This window comes from Dipodomys ordii, unplaced genomic scaffold (assembly GCF_000151885.1).
Source record: "Dipodomys ordii isolate 6190 unplaced genomic scaffold, Dord_2.0 Scaffold188, whole genome shotgun sequence".
Lineage (NCBI taxonomy): Eukaryota > Metazoa > Chordata > Mammalia > Rodentia > Heteromyidae > Dipodomys > Dipodomys ordii.
In genome coordinates, this window is record NW_012267404.1 from 1,914,789 (window position 1) to 1,924,300 (window position 9,512).

A 9,512-nucleotide genomic window follows, 5' to 3' on the forward strand; every position below is an offset into this window, starting at 1 on the left:
AGATAATAATTGCCCTTGTGCAATTCAGTCTTCCTATGATGTATATATCCATTTTTAATTTTCCCATGAGTTTAGTAAGAAAGTTAGACTCTGCCTGGCAAACACTTCCTATGCCTAACATTTCTCTAAGCAATAGAAGTCTCAAAGCAGCTAAACCTAGACCCAGACTTTACCAAGAGAGGCATCAGGCCTGAGGGCGGCAATCTGGTGCTAAAACTCTTTGTCTCTGGGGTTCTCTATCTCCACTTCACAAGGGAATGCCTAACAGCTTTCCTTTGCTACACTCCCCATCTAGGATGCTGATCCCCGATTCTGGCATGATGAAAGTTCAGAATACACGGGGATCAGTCCTCCTTGTGGAATCAGTTCTCTCGGGAATGGAGGAGCTTCTTTTTTCAGTTGTTTTTCCGCCCGTTGTGGTGCTGGGTGTCGAACACTGGGCCTTATACTCCACCACCGAGTTCTTTCTATAATCTGATGAGTTCCATTTTATACTGAGAAAACTGGTCCTCAGAGGTATAAACCACGCTCAGGTCACAAAAGGAGTTGTTCCCAGAGGAGGGGCATCCACTTATTAAAACCTGAGTATTAAGAATAACTGCAGAGGCCTCGGAAAAAAATCAGAATTCTCTGGGTGTCAGATCTGCGAGGTCTTTGCTGCTTCAGCTGGAGCTGATCCAGCCCCCGCTCAGCCTCCGACCTTAAGCCTCAGAACCCGCCCCTGCCAATCAGAAGCCTCAACCAATCAGAGAGCCGAGTCTAGCCGGCAATGACGTGCCCCGCCCCGCAGCCGCGCGATTCAAACTCCCGGAAGCGGCGCCCTCGCGGGTGGGTGTGGCAGCCGAGGCCCGCGCCGTGCTTCACCTCAGGTGCTGAGCGGTCCCGAGGTGGCGACGGCGTCAGCTGACGAGGTCTGGGGGGGCCAGATCCCACAGCTCTCCCGCCGCGGCTGGGTCGGTCTGCACGGGAGGCGGTGGGCAGGCCGCGGGTCCCCGCTTCCGGCCTGCCGGGGGCCCTGAGTCTCTCCCTCGGCCGTGGTCGCCTCGCTTCCGCCGTGGGACTTGGCGGTGAGTACTGTCACCCCTCGAGCGGGAGGCGCCGCCCGGCCGGCGGCCACCCCGGGCGCTGTCGTTAGAATGGCTTTTGCGGGTGAGCGGTCAGCCCGCGCTTTGCGAGTCCGCCCCGGGCGGCTGCGGCCCCGACCCTGTGGGCCCGTGGCGGGGGTCACGATGCAGTTGGCCTTCCCCGGGCCCCTCGTAGGTGCCCGGGCCGTGTGCCGGCCTCGGGTTACCGCAGCGCCCGCTGTCAACGTGCAGCGCCGGGACTGAAGTCCATCGACGGAAAAACAAGAGCAGGTGGAGGGCAGACACGGCGGGGACCTGATCCCAGGCCGGGGGCGGTGTCCTCATTAGTTCCCACCGAGGAAAAGGCTTCCCAAAAAACAGAAAACAAAGAGGTGCCCGCCGGCGCAGGTAAGGGCCGAGCAGGAGAAACCCCCGTGGGCGACTGGAATGGAAAATACGTGGACAGAAGCGCGCACCCACCCGTGGCTCACGCCTGTAATCCTACCCACTCAGGATGAGGGTTCAAAGCCAGCCCAGGCGAGAAAGCTGAGAAACGTGTGTGTGTGTGTGTGTGTGTGTGTGTGTGTGTGTGTGTGTGTGTGTGTGTGTGTGTGTGTGTGTGTGTGGGTCCTGGGGCTTGAACTCAGGGTGGGGCCGGCGGGGGGGGGGAAGGGGGAGAGGATCCTGGGGGGTTTTCTTTGCTTAGGGCTAGTGCTCTACCTCTTGAGCCACAGTGCCACTTCCGGCTGTGTCTGTGTGCCTAATTTCCTGCCTGGGCTGTGATCCTCAGAATCTCAGTCTTCTGAGTACTAGGATTACAGGCATGAGCCACCAGTGCCTGACCGAGATTCTCTGCGTAACCAGCAAAAAGCCAGAACTGGAAGCCATGGCTCTAGTGGTAGAAAAATCCTAGAGCCTGAAGCCCTGAGTTCAAGCCCCAGGACACACACTCTCTTTCCTCTCTTCTCTCTGTGAGTGGCATTTTCTGAATAGTTTATTGGAGATAAGAGCCTCATGGACTTCCCTGCCTGGCTGAACCTGGATCCACATATCTCAGTCTTCTGAGTAGTTAGGATTATAGGCATGAGCCATCAGCTCACTTATACTTATTATACTACTTATTTTTGATGGTATTGAGGTTTGAACTCAAGGCCTTTGCTTGCAGACACCATTACTTGAGCCACACCCTTGGCCTTTTTTTTTTTTGCCTAAGTTTATTTTTCAGATAGAGAAAGTTTTACTTTTGCTTTAGACCATCCTCTCGCCTTCATCTTCTTATGTTTGCCTCTCAATTAGCTGAAATTATAAGTATGGACAACTAACTCAGCTTTTTTTCTTTTCAGGTACTGGGGCTTGAACTCAGGGCCTGTCACTGTCTCTTTAGCTTTTTGTTCAAGACTGGTACTCTTCCACTTGAGCAACAGCTCCATTTCCAGCTTTTCTTTCTCTATTTTTTGATGGTTAATTGGAGATAAGAGTTTCATGCCCTGGCTGGCTTTGAACCTTGATCCTTAGATCTCAACCTCTTGAATATATAGGATGACAGGCATGTGCAGTTTATTTTATTTTATGTATGTATGTATGTATGTATTTGGTTTTGGGGCTTGAACTCTGGGCCTAGGCTCTGTCCTTCAGCTCTTCAGCTCAAGGAGAGCGCTTTACACTTGACCCACATCGCCACTTCTGGTTTTCTGGTAATTGGAGACTTCAGACTTTCTGTCCTGGCTGGCTTTGAACTGTGATCCTCAGATCTCAGCCTCCTGAGTAGCTAGGATTACAGACGTGAGCCACCAGTACCTGGCACAGTTTATTTTTTAAGATAAAGTCTTGATAACATTTTTGCCCAACTTGGTTGAACTTCGATCTTCCTATCACTGCCCTTGAGTGGTTGGGATTATTAATGTGTGCCACTTTGACCCTATATGAAGTATATGTACAGTATATTTCACTATATGTCTACCATAGTTTATATATACTTGCTTCTAATCTGTCATCTAGTATTTTTAGCAGATACTAAGGATCTCCTTAAATTTGGTCCCTTATTCTAAATTTCTTTCCTACCAGATTCCCTGAATATTTTACCTTTTTAAAATGTATAAATATTGGATTTTCCTCACTTCCTACCATACTCTCTCAAATGACTATCATGTTAGAGTAAAATTAAGCATATTTTCTAAAATAGGTCATACCATTCTGTTGAATAATGACTTCTTTTTTTTGGTAGACTGAGGCTTGAACTCAGGGCCTAGGCACTGTTCCTGTCTTTTTTTTGGGGGGGGTTCAGTCATGGGGCTTGAACTCTGGGCCTGGGCACTGTCCCTCAGCTCTTCAGCTCAAGGCTAGTGCTCTACCACTTGAGCCACAGCGCCACTTCCGGCTTTTTTCTTTTTGCTTATGTGGTACTAAGGAATCGAACCCAGGGCCTCAGGCATGCAAGGCAAGCGCTCTACCACTGAGCCACCTTCCCAGCCCCATCCTGACCTTCTTTTGCTCAAGGCTAGCACCCTACCACTTGAGCCACAGCTACACTTCTGGCTTTTTTGGTAGATTACTGCTAGCTGTTTAGTCTTGTGTCAGATATGTGATCATTACTCACTATTTTAAGGTTTTTTAAAAAAATTATTGGAGACCCCTCTATTGTTTTTTTCTTCTGGCCAGTCATGGGGCCTGAACTCTGGGCATGGGCACTGTCCCTCAGGTCTTCAGCTCAAGGTTAGCGCTCTACCACTTGAGCCACAGTGCCACTTCTGGCTTTTTCAAACCCAGGGCCTCATGCATGCAAGGCAAGCACTCTTACCACTGAGCCACTTCCCAGCCCCCCCCCCATTGTTTTTTAAAAGAAAATTTCTACCAAATTGTGATACCTGTACAGACCATGCACAAAAGCGAGATATGCAGGCTGTCATATTTTTGCAAGACAGTTATTCCTCATATCTCTTACCTGACATTTTTTTTAATGGTTGCAATACCTCAGAAACCTTTTTTGGTCTATCTCTTGTTCTCTCTGATTTGAATATTTCCTTTCTATTTAGAATTTAGAATGAAATAGTTTATTGAGAATTTAGAATGGAATAGTTTATTGAGATTTAAATTTTAAATGCAAGATTTAAAATATAGTTGACTTTTATTTTCACAGACCATTTCAGAAATGTCTTCTAGAAGTCCAAAAGACTTAATTAAGAGTAAGTGGGGACTAAAGCCTAATAACTCCAAGTCAGAAACTGAATTACAGAAATTTAAGGGTGAAATTTCATCTTTAAAAACATCAATGGATGAACTCACAAATGGAAAAGGAAAACTGACTGATAAAGATAAACACAGACTTTTGGAGGTAAATAGTCATTTAATCCTTTTAGTTGTAGTGAACATTCTTAGAAAACATGGTACTTGAATTTTCTGATGCTGCCTTCTTATTCTTGTTATATTTATCCCTACCCTATCCCTCATCAGTAGATGAGCATGTATGTCTTTCAGGAGCCACTTTTTAGCATTTAGCCTTTAGGTTTAGAAGGTTTAATATGATGGAGGAAAGATTCTCAAATACTTATAAGAGCTGTATATAGAGAGATCTTGGTTTGAGGCTATCCTAGGCAAAAAGTTTGCCAGACCCTACCTCAACCAATAAAAGTTGAGACTAGGATGTGACCTACATCATTTTCAGATCATGGGAAATGAAAATAGGAGGACTGAGGTCCAAACCAGGCCCAGGGAGAAAAGCAGAACCCTATTATAAAAATAATAGAGCCCTGGAATAATGGTTCACACCTCTAATACTAGCTACTTGGGAGGCTAAGGTCTGAGGATTATGGTTTGAAGCCAGTGTGGACAGGAAAATCTGTGAGACTTATCTCTAACTAACTACCAATAAATAAGTAAACAGACAGATTAATCAGTCAACCAATCAATCACATGCTAGAAGTAGAGCTGGGGCTCAAGTAGTAGAGTATTAGCTTTAAGCAAAAAACCTCAAGAGATGGTACCCAGGACCTGAGTTCAAGCCCCAGGACCGCACATACACCCAAATGAGAAAGAGCAAAAATAGGAGGAGGTGTGTTTCAAGTGGTACCTAGCAATCACAAGGCTCTTATTTCAAACCCCAGTACTGCCTTCACTTCCCTCCAAAAAATAATTCATATGAGAAGTTTTCTTTTAGTTTTCTCACACAATCTTTGATACAAGTAGTTTCTCCTTTGTGTCTATGCCCATTCATTTTGTATGTATGTTAATAGAACGTATATTACATTTATATGTATTGATTTATGTCCTTGAGCTGTTTGAGCATAGAACTGGACTTTTTTGGTCCTGATATCATAAAGCCAACTTGATATATAAAAAATAATTAATGCTTGTGGAAATATATTATTTAGCTGCAAGTTTGACTTGACTTTGTTCTATGTTTCTTCTTTATGTCTAGAAAATTCGAATTCTTGAAGCTGAGAAAGAGAAAAATGCTTACTACCTCACAGAGAAAGACAAAGAAATACAGCAACTCAGAGACCAGCTAAAGACCAGATATAATACGACTGCATTGCTTGAACAGCTGGAAGAGAAAACCAAGGAAGGTGAAAGGAGGGAACAGTTGTTGAAATCCTTATCTGAAGAGACAGATGTACTGAAGAAACAGTTGTCTGCCGCGACAGCAAGACTTGCTGAACTTGAAAGCAAAGCCAGTACCATCCGTTTATCACAGGTGCTAATAATTGTTTTTTAACCCAGATTTCTTTCTTTTTGCTATAATTTGTAATTCGTATGAAGAATAAGTTTGTTAAAGAATGCTTGCCAAATGATGAGACAGCATAGTGAACTTGAAGATCACTTACTTTATTTTAGCTTCTCTATCTGTACAATGGCCAAGAAGAAAGATTGTGTTGAGAACTTATTTTTATAGTTTGGATCATTTAAAAGAGACTTAATTTTCTGGAGGTTTTGTTTATTTTGTGCAGTACTGGGTTTGAACTTCAGATTTAGGTCTTGTCTCTTTTTTGTTCAAAGATGGAGTTTTACCATTTGAGCCAGAGTTCCACTTGTTGCTTTTTTTTGCTGATTAATTGGAGATAAGAGTCTCAAAAACTTTCTTACCCAGACTGGCTTCAAACTAGGATCCTCAGATCTCAGCCTTCTGAGTAGTTATGATTACAGGTATAAGCCACTAACACTCAGCTTAATTTTTATATTTGAGGTACAAAATTACAATATCAAATCTACTTTTTCCATCTGCATGCATATTTTTCCCCTTTTCTTGTTTGAGAGGTACATACCAGTAGAGTAGGAAGAGCAAGGATTTGGAGGTAAAAGACAAGCCTAGGTCCAGATCTTGATTTTGCCTTGTTAACTATGTGACTCTGAACAAATTTCTTAACTGTGTGAGCCTTAGACCAGGTGGCTCAGCAGACCCCTTTCATAAACCTCAGTTTCCACATCAATAAAACCTGGAGAAGCTGGGCACCGGTGGCTCACGCCTGTAATCCTAGCTACTCAGGAAGCTGAGATCTGAGGATCACGGTTCAAAGCCAGCCCAGGCAGGAAAAGCCATGAAACTCTTTTCTCCAACAAACCACCAGAAAACTGGAAGTTGCACTGTGGCTCAAGTGGTAGAGCACTTGCTTTGAGATGAAGAGCTGAAGGACAGTGCCCAGGCCCAGAGTTCAAGCCCACAACCTACCCCCCACCAAAAAAAAAAACCTGGCTAAGAATATTGACAATTGAGTGTGGTAATGTTTGTAAATTGATAACATAGTGCCTGTCATACTTGTAAATGGTTACTTTACTGGTCAAATGTTTGATTCTTTTGAAATTTATTTTACTTTTTTGCCAGTCCCGAGGCTTGAACTCAGGGCCTGGGCACTGTCCCAGAGCTTCTTTTGCTTAAGACTAGCACTCTACCACTTGAGCCACAGCACCACTTCTGGCCTTGTCTGTTTACTGTGGTACTGAGGAATTGAACCTAGGGCTTCATACATTCTAGGCAAGCACTTTACCACTAAGGCACATTCCCAGCCTTAAACATTTGAATAGTACTAACACAACTACTAAGACTACTTACAGGAAAAAAAAATCTAACTTTCAAATCTAACACCTCAATGCTGTTAATATAGTCTCTCTTTGTACTTTATTTTCTTTTGGTGGAAGATACAGTGATCAGACCTGTACATTTTATACAGGTAGGCAACTGAATATTTCAAGAAATGACTTCAAAGATGGTGAGTTTTTCTAGAGAATTCCCACAGAACTGAAACTCATGAAACATTGCAGTCAGATTCAAAGTGATTGGTTAAAATGTTTCCTTGTAGAAAATAACATTTTTTTTGGTGCTAGTCTTGGGGTTTGAACTCAGGGCCTGGGCACCCTCTCTGTGCTTTGTTGCTCAAGGCACTCTACCACTTGAGCCACAGCTCTATTTTTGGTGGTTAATTGAGTCTAAGAGTCTCACAGAGTTTCCTTCCTTGGCTGGCTTGGAACTGCAATCCTCAGATCTCAGCCTTCTGAGTAGCTAGGATTACAGGCATGAGCCACTGGTACATAGAAGAAAATATAATTTTGAAATGATTTTGTAGTATTGGTTTCTGCCCGTCAGAAATTGCTGTATCAAACAGAAACTGCTATAGCAAACATCCTCAAAAATCTCAGCATATTATGGGAAATGGTGATTTTTCCTTATACCACAGTGTAGTACAAGTTGGAATGGAGGCTTTGCTCCAGTCATTCAGAGATCCAGATCCCTTTCTCCTAGTGGCTTTACCTTAGGATGGAGACTTCCTGCCAGGGCTTCTGTGATCTGTGAAATAGAGTATGTGAGGAGATTGTCAAGGCAGGTTTGGAGGAGGCCTGCAATTAGCATGTTTCACTTCTGTCCACACTCTATCAGACAACTCAGAAGATTCCACTAACCACAGGGAAGGCTGGGAAAGAAAGTCTATTATGTGCTTAGGGAAAAAAGGGGTGGGGGTAGTGTCACAGTTCCACCTGAAAGGGTGAATGAAGAGATTGTCTGGAGAAAAGCAAATATTTTGAGCCTTCTTACCAATGTTCACATTGGTATCTTTTTAAAAATCCTGAAATACAGCCTTTATAGAGTTGGTTTGCTAGAAATGAAGAAAAAAAGAACTGTCGTAAATTCCACATACTCTATGTGAACTAAAACTGATTAATACTAGTAGAGGTTAAGTATCAAAAATACAAAATGTTTCAAAATCTGAAGCTTTTGTTTACCAGTGTGCCACCAAAAGTAAAAAATAATCACATCTGTCACATTCTGTATAAAAGTAGCTTCAGACCGTGTATAAATAAGGCAGATACAAAATACAAACACATTTCATGTGTAGAGTTAAATCCCATCTTCAAGATAATTCATTATGTTTATACAAATATTCCAAATTCCAGAAAATCTACAGTATCAAATATTTCTTAGCATTTTCAGACTATGCTAATCTGAACTATGCTACTCAAACTATGTTAATGTAAAACCTAATTCTAGAAAAGAAACTTATCATCTTTTGGTTGACAATTTATGTTTTCTAGATTTCACTGAAATAGCCCAATTGTTTTGACTCCTCTTGGTGAAAAACAGGCGTTTCTAGTGATTCTGTGCTCCACGCAACTCAAGTCAAATTAGATCTGAAATCTCAGGGTTTCCAATCTTTAGGAAGCTTGTAAATGTTAATTTTCACAGTGGTCCTTTGGTAACCTGGCTATTTGGTTCTAAAGTATGTTATCAAATTTTGGGATGCCCCTGAGAAATATACATAGTGTATTTTTATGGAACTGAATCTACGAAGGAAACTTGTGTTGTTGAATGTGTAATGTTAAGTGATATTGGATTATTTACAGACTTCGGCTACTGGCTGCCTCAACTCATCAATGAGTAACATTCATGAGATGGAACTGCAACTAAAAGATGTAAGTTTGTTTCTTTTGATTGTTATGGGTAAATAAGCTATGGGACTAACTTGTTGACTTTTAAATTTTATAAAGTTGGAAGCATTAGCATCTCTACTGAAAAAGAATCAAGTGATGAGACAAGAGAAGTGGATTGTAATGGTTGCCTAAGTCACTGCCCAGGCATTCAGGAGAAAAATTTTTTCAAGTGGGTTACAAATATGTCCACAGCATCTCTTCTTCACCTAAATCTAATTTGTTCAGCTGCTATTTTATTATAATTAATTTTCCTTTTTTTGTGGTGCTAAGACTGGAACTCTAAGCTTCTTACTCTCACTTATGCCTGGCACTGTACCACTTGAGCCATGCTTCTAGTTGAGAATTGCTGGCTAATTGGAGATAAGAATCTCTTTGATTTGTCTGTCTGTGCTGACTTTGAATTAAGATCCTCAGATCTAGCCGGGCGCTGGTGGCTCAAGCCTGTAATCCTAGCTACTCAGGAGGCTGAGATCTGAGGATCGCGGTTCAAAGCCAGCCCGGGCAGGAAAGACCGTGAGACTCCTATCTCCAATA

The 9,512-nt window shown here is 42.8% G+C and overlaps 1 protein-coding gene across 1 annotated transcript in view; it reads left to right on the forward strand.

Annotated features, from left to right (window-relative positions):
• Window positions 1–847: 847 nt before the first annotated feature.
• Window positions 848–9,512, forward strand: part of Cep55 (centrosomal protein 55kDa) — a 19,971-nt gene continuing 11,306 nt past the window's right edge. The window contains exons 1-4 of the mRNA XM_013034328.1: window positions 848–1,067; window positions 4,201–4,395; window positions 5,479–5,754; window positions 8,892–8,960. Of these exons, the coding sequence (XP_012889782.1) occupies window positions 4,213–4,395; window positions 5,479–5,754; window positions 8,892–8,960 (528 nt within the window). The 5' untranslated portion in view covers window positions 848–1,067; window positions 4,201–4,212. The remainder of the gene's footprint in view (window positions 1,068–4,200; window positions 4,396–5,478; window positions 5,755–8,891; window positions 8,961–9,512) is intronic.